Source organism: Pinus tabuliformis, chromosome Q (assembly GCF_031772625.1).
Source record: "Pinus tabuliformis cultivar Carrire ecotype Pingquan chromosome Q, CPIR1, whole genome shotgun sequence".
NCBI classification, from domain to species: domain Eukaryota; kingdom Viridiplantae; phylum Streptophyta; class Pinopsida; order Pinales; family Pinaceae; genus Pinus; species Pinus tabuliformis.
The window spans coordinates 746,981,789-746,995,011 of record NC_142296.1 but is presented as its reverse complement, the minus strand read 5'-3'; the positions used below and the strand labels follow the sequence as shown (position 1 = coordinate 746,995,011).

General features: G+C 38.2%; 1 protein-coding gene across 1 annotated transcript in view; it reads right to left on the bottom strand.

The window, feature by feature from the left end:
- ESP (separase) overlaps nucleotides 1–13,223 on the bottom strand; it is a 223,359-nt gene that overhangs the window by 127,263 nt on the left and 82,873 nt on the right. Inside the window, exons 5-14 of the mRNA XM_089385190.1 lie at nucleotides 6,413–6,915; nucleotides 6,180–6,294; nucleotides 5,921–6,046; nucleotides 5,442–5,738; nucleotides 5,233–5,361; nucleotides 4,888–5,100; nucleotides 4,619–4,747; nucleotides 4,256–4,405; nucleotides 3,727–4,104; nucleotides 3,505–3,594 (exon numbers count right to left, since the gene is read on the bottom strand). Coding sequence (XP_089241316.1) covers nucleotides 3,505–3,594; nucleotides 3,727–4,104; nucleotides 4,256–4,405; nucleotides 4,619–4,747; nucleotides 4,888–5,100; nucleotides 5,233–5,361; nucleotides 5,442–5,738; nucleotides 5,921–6,046; nucleotides 6,180–6,294; nucleotides 6,413–6,915 — 2,130 coding nt within the window. The remainder of the gene's footprint in view (nucleotides 1–3,504; nucleotides 3,595–3,726; nucleotides 4,105–4,255; nucleotides 4,406–4,618; nucleotides 4,748–4,887; nucleotides 5,101–5,232; nucleotides 5,362–5,441; nucleotides 5,739–5,920; nucleotides 6,047–6,179; nucleotides 6,295–6,412; nucleotides 6,916–13,223) is intronic.

Sequence of the window (13,223 nt, the reverse complement as noted above, 5' to 3'; positions counted from 1 at the left end):
ATCTGACAGATGCTGGAAACAAAATTCAAATCCGCTAACTCGAAAATCGAGGCACGGAAAACGATGCACCCAGAGAATTCTGACGACTACCCAGTTGAGATATCACAAGACTTACATCAAATCTGTAATCAGAAAATTTTCGACAAAAAAAAGATAAAATACCTTGGTCGAAAAAAAACGAGGTACGAGAAAAAAATCACGTGACTTTCATTTGTGACTTTCAAATGAAGGCAGAAGGGCCATTGTGGTGACAGTATCACTGCAGCACGCAGTTTCTCCTCGGCCTTATGTACACTCGTTCCCCATAAATCCTTGTAATATGCAGACAGCAGCACCCACGAAAAAAATCACGCCCTTAACCACGCGAACAGCAATCTTTGTAACACGCTGTAGTACCAGCACCCACGTCCTCAGCTATGCGGACAGCAGCACCCACTTAGCAAATCATGCCCTCAACAAAAAAAAACGCAGGACGCTTCAATGGAAACGATGCATGGAATAACGATGTAATGCCTTTGGGAATACTAGACTGAGCAGATAAATGCACAAAATACTAGATCTTCGTCCAGGTATGCAGCCGCAAACAAAGCGATGTCTTTGCAAAGCGAAAGAATGTGTATCGTAGGAGAGAAAATAGTCCCGACTATTGATCCGCTTCAAAAAACCCTCAACATTGCAATTGCATCACACGACCTCAACAATTTCGCGCTCACCTTCAAATTTTCTGCCATGGAAAGCGAAGTTGAACCGTGGAAAACCTCCGTGGTGCCAGAAATACGCGCCTGAAACCCTTGAAGCAGCAAATTCCCGTGAGCCAAAAGCAGTCCCTCTAAACAATTGCCCAGAAACTCATCGTCGGGAAAAAAAAAAACGACGAGTTTTCTTCGAGTAAGTCGCGTGCCAAATTATATCCCAGCAATCAAGAAACACCAAAAACCCGCAGGTGCAGAGTAAACAACGACTTGGTGCTATTCTTCGGAAACCTGTAATGGTAGATCACGACGCCCAAAGAAGGATAAAATGCGACCCAAAAAATTTAAGACCCGAAATAAAGCACGAAATTTTCCAAACAATGAAAAATTTCGAAAAAAATACCCAAGCTCTGATACCATAAAACAGTGCGAAACACGCATATGGATTTCCAATGAATGAATTGAATTAATTTCATGAGCAAAATGAAGCTCAATAATAATACAGAGATATTTACAGTAATAGAAACAACCAGTTTCATCTAAGAAACTGCTAAAAAGATAAAATTAGCAACAGCTAATAAGAATGAGCATTAAACACAAAATAGTATTATTCTAATAGGACTGTTGGACGTTGACCATTGACTGATTGGAGCTGCTACTACTGCTGTTGACTTTTACCAGAATTGCGGACCTGACTTGTTGACCAAATTTGACTTTTGAGCTCATCTTGTGAATATTGGTTGGTTGTTTTCTTGGATAGTCAAATGTTTGACTTTGACTCTTTTGTTAATGAATTGGAACATTGCATCTCTATGTTGAACATTCGATGACAATCTAATAGAAGAAGAATTTTGAAAGGGTTTTCCCCCTTGTGGGGCTTTTCCCTAGTCTTTGACCAAATACTGTTTCTCTTGTTTTTGGTTGTCTTCTATTGTGCATTGGATTTACTGTTCTATCTACAATTGCTTATTGTTACTGGAAGATTGAATTATATTGGATAAGTTGATTGCTAATTGAATAAGAATTGGTAAAAGTGATTGGGTTAAGCATAGAACACTGGAAAATTAACATTGTTGACATAGGAAATCTGAAAAATTCAATTTGATTTCAAATGAGAAAATTACATGCATGATGTATAAGGTATGATGTTACTAGTTTAGAATTTATTATTTACTATTTATTGTTGATGAATCTCATTCCCAACATGAATACAAAAGCTGGAAAAACAACTATGAGTAGGCTTTTGATTCCCCAATTCCTAATTTGGGACAGATGCCGCAGCCACATCGAAATCGACTACTGATCCCAATCACACCCATAATTCATGTAACGTTGATTCATTTACATTGCAACATAATTGGGAATTCTAAGCCTTTATGATCTCGAGCCTTGCCCTGCTTAAGAGGGTGCAGGCAATTTGGCAAGTTGTGTCTGGTTCTCGTTCTTCTAGATTTGAGAGCCCAGAGGATGTTTGGGATCTGATGCCACAGCAATGGTAAAGTCAATATTTCATCTAAGTTTGCTAGGATGAGATGCAAAGAAAGGTCTCTTTTTTCCAAAAGAAAGAACATCATTAGTGGTATACCTAATCTACTCTTAGTTGGGCCCAAAAGCATATTGGTTAAAGCAAATTTTTTTCAAGGGCTTTGCCTCCTAATACTTGTTGATTTTCTTTTTAAATTGTATTTTCATGGGTTAGGGTCGTTCTGGATAGACTGGAGATGCAAGAACAAGAATCCATTCTATATTTATGTGACCAAGGATTTTTTTGTTATCGTGAGGCACACCTCTAAAGTGTCTGAACAAAAAGTAGGGGGTAAGGGACCCTATAGCACACTGGTTCCAACAATGCCAATCCATCTAGAAACCACACTCCTCTTTCAAACACGAGGTTTGAGGGTAGCCTCTACTCCAACTAGGGTTGACTAACAACTGTACGCTGATGTAAAGACACAAAACACTTTGCCACATAATAATCAACTTCTGTAGCACAAATAGACTATCAATGTCATTGATGTCAACCATGTACAACCTTCACCACATGGAAGGATTGATGACGGGCATGTTTTGTCCCGTCACTTGATTGGAACAATCTGATGGGTGATTACTAATTACCTAGCATTTAATCAATTTCAGTGCATCCTAACTAGATTCTAGATCAATTGAATGACATACTAACTTGCTTATCTCATAGATGTGTGTCAAATAAAATTGTCAAAGGGTGAAGAAGGGTCATCCCAACAACAATAGCTCCTCGTTCATATGATTTTTGGTTTGTTTCTTGTCTGTAATATGGTTACTGGCATATTCTTGTCCTAGGGTTTGTGTCTGTAATATGGTTACTGGCATATTCTTGTCCTAGGGTTTGTGGCATTTTTGCTACTTTCTGTTTTGTAGTAAACACTTGTTGTTGTTGTTGTTGCCAAATCAATGACATAAGAAATTATTTGTCATGAAAGAATACTTGAGTTTCACCTAAGTAGCTTTTTAAATGTTTTATAAATAAAACAAATAATGTATGTACTTGGTAGAAGGGTCAAATCCCAGTGGGAAACTCAACCACGAAATAGATATAGGATAGGTGTAACAATACTTCCCATCAACAAAGATAACCTAGAACATCACCTTGAACAGTCACATAAACATTGTATCAAAATGCATCTCCCACGAATTTTCCAAGTAGCTATGTTTTTTCTGTGTTAGATTCAAATCCTAAAATTTGGAATTTTCAGTTAATAAAGGAAACAGTCACAAAAAACTTTTCTTATTGATGTATATGCATTATCAGAGAGCAATGGTAGAGAAATTGTACCATTAAAAGTTGTCCTTTTCTACGGTACTTTTCAGACAACATGTAAAACATACTAGATGCGAGAAATGCAGACTCCCTTGTTTTCAGTCCCTGTAAAAGGCAGAAAATGAATCAAAACAACAGAACAATGTAACATGTGAAACCACTATAAGCATGCTCCAGGAAAAGCCAAACACTCTATATATTTATAAAACTTTCTTGCCTAACAGATAAATATCTCACATTTGAAACAAGAGTTAATGCCCTCTCCTTCAGATCTTCAATAGTGGAGCCAGAACTCGAGAAAGTTCTTGTTGCCAAAACCCTGTCAGTTTGAGCTTCAAGAAATTCATCATACATGAGCTTTTGTTGAAACTCTAAGAGAGATTCTGGGTTATCTTTCACACAACTTTCCCAAAATTTTATAGAATTGACAGCAGTTCCAAACTTTTCCATTAAAATAGACAGACTCTTTTCAGGAAATGATACACAACAAAGAGCATGGCTAAGCCTGTTCTCTCTCCAAAGAAGAGCACAACATTCTTCAGATCCCATCTTCTTCCAAGAGTTAAAAATGTTGAGAACCAATTCCTGAAGCTTTGACTGCAGATGTGTAAATCCCTGAAGTCATCCCAAGAGAAATCATCACTAACAAAATTCCTACATGTAGGCAGCCATGAAAAGAAAAATTGACCCAAAAATTAAAATGCAATCATAAAGCTGCACTAACATGCCATGCAAGCAAACTGGATAGTAAAAAAGTCATCCTCACCTTTAATGCTAGTAACTCCAACATATTGAGTAATAAAGGAATTGAAGTATCAGTTAACCAATCCTTCTCTCCGTCATTTGACTCAAGGCATTCATAACTATCTATTTGTTCCCACAGTTTCATAGCTAAGCTAATATCCTCACAAATTACCTGCTTCAGGTTAAAAATCAGAGAAAACATTCTCAATATTTATAAAGAACAAACACCATGGTTAGAACAGCAAACAGGCCAACTGCAGCTGATAATTTTAAAACTAATAGTGTATTGTAGCGGACCACAAAAAATATCCACATTTGGCAATTGAGAATCCCATATGTCAACAGTTACAGCCACGTAAATATTTGTGTTTGGAATAGTTCTGACCTCTGAATTTGCATTTGTTTCCTGGGTACAGATTGCATGGACACAATATGTAACAGCAAGTTGGTGACGCACACGATCCAGGAAAAAACTATTGCCATTAGGATTATAATCTTCATCTAGCACATCTCTCTGTTCAAGAAGTTATAATGTTAATAGTCAATTAGTATACTTCCAGCGGAATTCCTTCTTCAAGTTGATAAATTCAGTTCAATAAAATCTAAAATAGCCTTGGAAATGTTGAATAAGTTACAAGCAGAAACGAATCTTACCAAAAGTAAGATGGCATCTGACAGACAATCCATGCATCTGCCTGAGCCTGCAGCACCACTCAGTCTAGCTATCTTCGTCTGCTCCAAGAGAACTCTTGATCTCTCTAATGAAAATTCCTTGGTAACATACACGTCATCCAATAGCAATTCCACAATTCCTTTACGCATAAACCTTGAAAGTTCAGATTCTATTTTAGAATAAGCCAGGAGCTCCTGTCAAGTTAACATATTTAAAGTTTAGACATCAATGCCTGCATATCTGTTTCGTCTTCCAAAGATTTAGAAAGATAGTATAAGCAAAATGCATTCAAGACAATCTTTAGAACAGCAGATTGCTTAGACCACCTCTTCTAGGAGCATGCCAAATGTCCCCATAGGCAAAGAACAGCCAGTGCTCGACAAAACCTTGTAGAGTGTGAGACTTTGCACTGATGCCTCATCTACATCAATCTCCTTGTAATCTACAGAAACAATCTGAATAAAAATACAACATAAGTTATGAAAGTGCACTAACAAATAAACTCTTAGATCATATGCTTAAAGTTTCAATGTACCTTAACCCAAAGCTTCACAAGGGTACGGAGATTATTCGGACTCGACAACTGTGTATCAACATTGGTCCAATGTAAGAGACAATCTATGACATTTTCTCTTGCTTCTTTTCTCCCACTTCTTTGTAGTGTATCAACTAAAACAACACTTTTTCCACAAGCATCAGAAACTGATTCAGACATGCTGTCTCTCACGCTACAGCCAAACCCAGATGCCATACTTTCATCTGACAGGAGATTTTTTAGTAAGGACACCCGGGTCCATGCAGCCTTGTAAGCTAACTTTAGAGGACCACAAGCCTGCAAAATATTCATTAAGCAAAGCAAAGCATTGACAACATAAACACAGGGTTCTTCAAGAAGAAAAATGGCAGTTAAAGAATTAGAACATACACTGAAAATCAATTTAGCGTTCATATTGAAAGGTTACATAATGCGCCAAATAGAAATAGATAACTTAAGACCAAAACCTAATTGCTTACCCAATCATATTGCTTCATATTGAACATTGCCACCCCAATATTATAAATATAAGATATTAACCATTTTAACTCTTTAACTTCAATCCAACTTCCTGAAATAAGTGTATCTACAGCTTCCAAACATTCCTGGATCATACAGAAGAAAAACAAAATTTATCACCCTTATAATCATAATTATGATTTTTCTCACATGCAATAAGCTGCTCAAATATTTCTATGATTTACATTAATATGTAGGAAGGCAGGGTGATTATCCTACCTGAACAGCTTCTTGATGCATGAGCGACAATTTGAGTGTTGCACTTCCAGCAAGGAGTAGTGTCTGGCAGACCTTACGAAGCTCTTTTCTTTCTTCCACTGTAACAAAGTTAGAACTGCAGAACATTATAAGTCAACAGCAGCATCATAAACGAACCTCAGAAAATGCAGCAGAACTTGTGTGAGAAAAGACAACTGTAACACAAGATATTGTCAAGAATTATATCTAATCACCTGAAACCAACAATGAATACTTGCATAAAGAGATGGAAAGCTTGTTCCAAGGAAGGATGCCAAACCGAAGTCTTGGTAGTTATACTACTAGCTGTGAAAATGTCCCATTCCTGTTGTATATACCCTGCAAATACCTTCCACAGGAATTCCAGAGCCTTGGAAATACTAATCAATGATTGACCTATCCACCTGTGATTATTGTTGCTCACTGCATAAGTCTTAGATTTAGCATCACACAATGCCCCATTATTTCCATGCCTCTGAACAACCAATTCTCCAGATGTCCACTTAAACTTCTCAATAGTACTTTGAATTATTCTAACTGATTTTGAGAGAAGTACTGAATCTTGATTTTCAACATGTATGGGAATCTTCGGAGCTTCAGATACATCATCCTCAATATAAATAGCATCATCATTACATACACCTGAAATCTTTATGTCCTCAAAACCCAAGCTAACTGCATAGATACGTAAAACCGCAGCAAGAGGAAATGTGGATCCCTGGTAAAAAAGAGACAATTTAGACACCACACATTAATTTTAAATATAACAGTTTCAATAAGTCAAACAGTTGATAGCTTGGGAACTATTCGCTATTTCATGTGGCAATATATGGGGTGAATGAAGGTGCAATTACATGGACAGAGGTGGCTTCTTGAGTGCTTCAGAGATGAAAATGCTCCAAGAGTTAGGACTATACAGTACAATTAATTGATGATGATGATCTATTAAAAATGCTTAAAAGCAATAAGCTTCTCTCTGCTCCGACAATGTGTTGTAGTGTGCACTTTGGAGCACCCCTGCTCATTTGTTTTGTTTTCCCATGTAGTCTTTGAAGAGAGGCATGGGATAGGAGATAGCTAAAGCCTGGAGTTGATCCCCACCCACTGTTTCAACCATCACAGAAGGAACAGTGCAGCAGATTGCAGTAGAAGCATTATAAATAGATGGATGGATTGATTAATGGACCTGCACGAGTTGCCACAAGCAAGGACACAGAGACTGGATGAACAATAATCTTTTAAGGATTGGAGGAATATCTGGTCGGTAGTTAGGGCACAATATACCATGAAACATCTTGCAAAGGGCAAAATCTGATCAGGTTGTTACTGAGTTGTTCAGTACTTCTTCTTTGCTGATATATTCTTCCTGTTTGAAAGGAGTCTTCAAGGCAGCGATTCAAAGAAAGAAATCACAACAGACAAGCTAGATTGAATTCATCGTGGTCACGAGGAATCTGATATGCACGAATTAGGGAGTTCTACAAGTCTTCACAAGCGGAGAAAGCAAACAACAGTGAAGGACAAAAGTCAAACCAGCGACTAGGGTAGTCACAGAATTATGGAAAATGCAAAACAAATGACTAAAGAAACATCTGATCAGCCAAGAGAGTATTCACACTACAACTGCAAAACCTACAGAGAAAAACCTATATAAGCTGTAGATTTACTGATCAGGCCATTTACATGCATATATAAGATTCTAGCTTTAGGACCTTCCAAAGAACAGCAGAATGAAATATCTTCATATCTACCACGATCAATTACCGAAATCTGTGTTGTGCCAGATTCAAAGAAGATTTGGTGCACTTACTGAATCTGTATATACACAAATTATTAAAAAAAAAGTAGATTATATGTAAAAATTATTAAAACGAAGTCCTTGTCAGTTCCTAATGATGGGATGGTTCGGAAAAGTAGAGGCTTCGGTGCTGCAGAAGGAAAGCGATGATGAGGAATCAGTTGATTAATTGAACAATCAATGCAAAGGATTGAGAACAAACTAAAATTTACCTGTCTCAGTGGGTTTACCATCAGATCCTTCCTTTTATAAGTATGTAGTGCTTGCATGTCTAGAACTGTAGGTAGACAATAGGAGAAGTGGATCTTCCATTCTCCATACGGTAAGCCTTTATCCTCTTACTCTAGTCATGGAAGAAGGAAAAAAGGCATAATTTAGTCATGTAGAGAGCACCCAGTGGATTTGACAGGTAAGCAACACCATGTCTTGTGGCCTGCTCTGCCGAGGTCTTGATCACACACAAGTTCACCATCTCTTGTTCACCAAACGAGTTTGGAGGGTTGCTAAAGCTAGGATTTAAGCCACTTAGAGAAACAGGCAGATCAATCTACTCCTCTGGTTGGAAAATCATCATATTTAACAAAAGAAGAACTGCATGATGGCTCTGTCAGCAGAGGTCGTGTACAGTAATTAGAAACAGGAGGAAAACTGTGCTTGGGGGAGGTAATTTACAGTAGGAAAATTTAGCTAGTAAAACAGCAAGAAGAAAGAACAAATATGGCGGTTCCATATCGAATCAGGCACAAAACCAACCTAATTTGCCTAAACCAACTGGCTCTGTACACATTTACATGACTAATACTCTGGTTCAGAAATTATCAGATATAACAAAAGAAGAACTGCATGATGTCTCTCACAGTAGGGGCTGTGTGCAGGAATTAGACACAGGAGGAGGAGAAATGTGCCAGAACCAAACTAATTCTGCCAAAACCAGCCAGTGCCTGACTGTTCCTGCTACAAATCATGCTTTCAAACGAGAAAAGGCCAGTTCCCGAGCCGTTTCTGGTCGAAATCACACTTTCAAACTGGAAAACGCCATTCCATATGGAATCAGGCACAAAAGCAACCTAATTTGCCTAAACCAACTGGTTCTGTAAACAGTCATATGAATAGCACATGGGACCACTAAAGTCCCTAAAAATTTAAAAATGTATCAAATAAACCAACTAAAAACTGATCTTTTCATTGCCATTTGTTAGAAATTCATCTGCAAGCTAGAATATCATATCATGATAATTACTTGTAACTGATATATATGTTTCCTTGTAGCATTTACTTCATTAAGTTATGTCATCAAGCAATTACACATTCAAAACATAAAGAAAAGCAGAGATCATAGTGGACAAGAAACAAGAGACACCAGAGATTAGGCCAGTGGCCAGGGCAAAACCCACAAGGGGAAAACCCAGCAAACCTTTCCTTATAGAATCTTTGTCAACACGAGAAATCCAAGTCATAGTAACAGCTAATCCCTCAAATGCAAAATCAGCCCTCCATGAAAACTTTGGTCCATCAGAATGTTGCCACAAGTCTGTCCAAGATATGCTTCTTGTCTGTCCTTAATAATGCCTCAGAAATTCCACATGGCTTGCCTCAAAATTCATATGAACTGCCACAGGTAGCTAATATACCACAGGAACATAGTGCTACAGATAGCTCGGATGGCTTAGGAACATAGTGCCACAGATAACTCGGATGTTTCAGGAACATAGTGCCATAGATAGCTCGAATGCTTCAGGAGATTGTGCCTTCAATAACTTGCATACCACAGAAGATAGGTGCCTTGGAAATGATGTACGAACTGTCTCGGAGATGTCCTTGATTCTGCCACAGATATATGAGCTTTGGAGGAGGACGAATTGGAGTATAAATAGCCTAATTGTCCATTCAAAAGTGTGCCTCTTTTGAGCAGGCCAACATGACATCTGGAGTGCCGACTTGGCATATGGGGTTTGACTAAAAGACACATTAAAAATTCATTTTTCTTTCTTTTAAAAATGTCCAAATGGGACATGATAAAATCAATTTCTTTTTGTCTTGAATAAATTCTTTTTGACTTCTTTACAAAAACATAATTATGAAGACTGAACCTAGTTCCAATTCCAACACTCCCTCTTAACTGTGGAGGTATTCATAATAACTCATCAGGATATTCTCAAGTTGAGATACTTCTATAAGAGATGATCCAGATTGATAAGAATCATTGATGATAACATTATCATAACCAGCATTGTTGAATTATCAAGGCCTTGAAAAGTAAGCTCTATCTCTCCACCAAATCAAAGCACAATGATGGGGGCATTCAATAGAACACCACACTGCCTTTATGATGCACATCCTCCACCTAGGTTCACTAGAGTATGTCCTCCACAGGACCATTTCCTATTTGCCACAAGGAAATGTCAGTCCATCGGACCATTCTTTAACCATGTCCATGTACTTGACTTACAATTGTTAGTCCTAGCCACAGTACATGATTCAAGAATGTCTCTCCAAGATGCTTATCCAATCCACCATTCTCCCTATTCGTGTCCATGTACTTGACTTATGGCTATTAGTCCTAACCACAGTACATGACACAAGGAGAACTAGGTGTCCAACCTCACTCCCTCTCAACCCACAAGGAGAAATCCACAAGCCCAAGCTTGTATCGGAAGTACTCATACTTCCCTTACATCAGCTACCTATTCAACCATGAAGATTTATTGTAACTTCTCGGCTCTTATCTGCATCACATCTCGAATCATAATGTGCTTTGACCTTTCATGAGAGACCAGGCTTTCTGTCAATCTTCATACAACTTATTACAACGTATCATGGCTGAGTCCAGCACACCATCAAATAGTTCATTAAACATCTTTCGGAGCCAAGCTTCTTCACAGTTAACTGCACAGACTATCATATCTTCTTCCTCTGCAATGCTCAGTGTCAAATAATCATGCTTCATGCTCTTACAAGAAACCATAGACAATCCCAAGCAGAAACAACAACCAGTAGTATTTCTTTCATCGTCAACACTTCCATCCTTAAGTCTCAAGTAGTAGTGTATCAATCCAAGATTCTTCATGTCGAGTTTTGCACCTGTCTCCCTCTAGAGGCAACATCTTTTCCTCTGACTCAAGAGTCTTTCTGTCGTTAGAAAACAAATCATTAAGATCATTATTGCTCTTAATCAATCAATCTCTAGCTACGACGTCTTCTTCAATTACGAGGTACTCTCGAGATCCATAGGTAACTCTTCCAACTAAGACAAATGTCTTATCATGATTGTCTCCCTCTTACTAGGAGAACCTTCTTGCTTTCATGTTGTCATCTAGTGTTCTTATATCTTGCATATTTCAAATTGTTTACTCCTCCTGTATTCAGGAACGTCCTCTTACTTTACTACATTCTTCCATTTCTTTCATCTGCGAGCAAATCCTAGGTACCTCTTATTATTGGCCTGCAAACTTTATTAGGAGGCTATATAAGAACAGATATAATTAAGCAAAGTACATAGACAAGAAACTATCCAAAGGTAGAGTAATCAAAGAGAGAGTATATAGAATACTTATATTTTGACAAAGTCAGCTCCCTCTTATTCTTGGACTTCTTGTATTTATCTTGCAACTGCATTATCCTCAACATCAGCATGATGTCATATCCTTCTAGCAAAATCTAGGGTTTCTTCTTTTAGTAGACGATTAGCCCTAGGATTTTATCTTAGGGTTTTTCTTTTTTGCACCTTAGGGTTTACAAACCCTAGATGTTTTATTATCCAAAATCTCCAAAACCTGCCAACTTTTAGATTTTCAAGTTCTACAAGTGTTAGCTACAAACCCGTTGAAATATGTAACTAGGTTCGATCTTCATAATGACATATGTAATCATGATTTTATGTATTCAATGTAAAGAGAAAAATAAATTTATTATTGTTGTTTTTGAGGCATGGGTTTCATGCACAAGGAAAACTTGTTTTTAACTCAAGCACCCATTGAGTGTTTCTAGGTTTGTCATAGGGTCAACTCAATAATTGTCATTTGGGCATGTTACATATCGTAAAAAGAATTTATTTGAGTCATAATTGAGTCAAAAGACTCTCCAAGACCTTCTCAAATGTGCAAGCTACAAGTCGGCCTTCTCAAAAGACAAGTCGGCCAAGAGACAGTGACAAGTCAGCTTATTTGATGTCACAAGAACCCTATATACAAGGCTAGTCGACCACCATAAAGGGCATCCAAGAAGGCACAAAGAATTTGATCTAAACAACGACACTTCAAAATCCAGCGAAGAAGGAAAAAAATAGGACGAAAAAAGGAGCAGATTTCTCTTGAAAACTATTTTGGGAAAATCTCACACACATGCGAGGTAAATTACGACACCCACCTATTGCAAGAAAACCGAATTACAGACCTCAAGGAAGTCGAAATTTAGCATGTGAAGGGTCTCTCTTGCAAGCCGAAATTACAAGAAGACAAGCCCAAGGCAAGCGAAGAAGAAACTCACTCCAATCTACCCTAGTTTGATCACACGTGCTCGAAATTGCAGTCAAAGTTGCAAGTCTGAATTCTTGCTCAAAGGTAAAGAGGAAGTTGTTCGAAGGCAAGTTTGACTTGAGTTAAGGAGAAAGTTTGACTTCGTGTTGGAGCGATTGTTTGACAAGGGTCATAGGTCTTGGAATCTGTCAATTGAAGTTCTATAAGAAGAGAATAATTCTTGTGGGTTTTCCTCTCAAGTGGAGAGGTTTTGGCCCTGGCTGATTGCCTATATCGTGTCCACTTGTCTCATTGTTCTTTATGTTTTGATAGTAATTTGATGATAAGAACATAATAATAACAAGTAAAAGAAACTAATCAAGTTAAAGTTTAAATACATCACAAGCAATTATCAAAACAAGAGAAAGGACAACCTTTGGAGACGGAGCAACGATGGCGAGGAAGGCGAGGAAGGCGTTAAGAGGTTTTGATGCCACGACCTCCGAGGGTTAACTGCTATCGCCGCTCCTACACCAATCCATTAACTGGCTGTTACCTGCTCCAGTCTATCTCGTGTCTGCCCCAACTGCTTACGGTTACCCTCTCCCAACCTGGTTTTCCAGAACCCTCAGGTTTTTCTCCGACGGTTGACTGTCATTTTGCTGTCCTAGTCTGGCAGCTGTCATAACTTCCCCCGACAATGGACGACCTGGGCGATTTCCTGGACCCTTTGGAGGATGTGCCCTCATGGTCCCCCACTAAAACCACAGATGC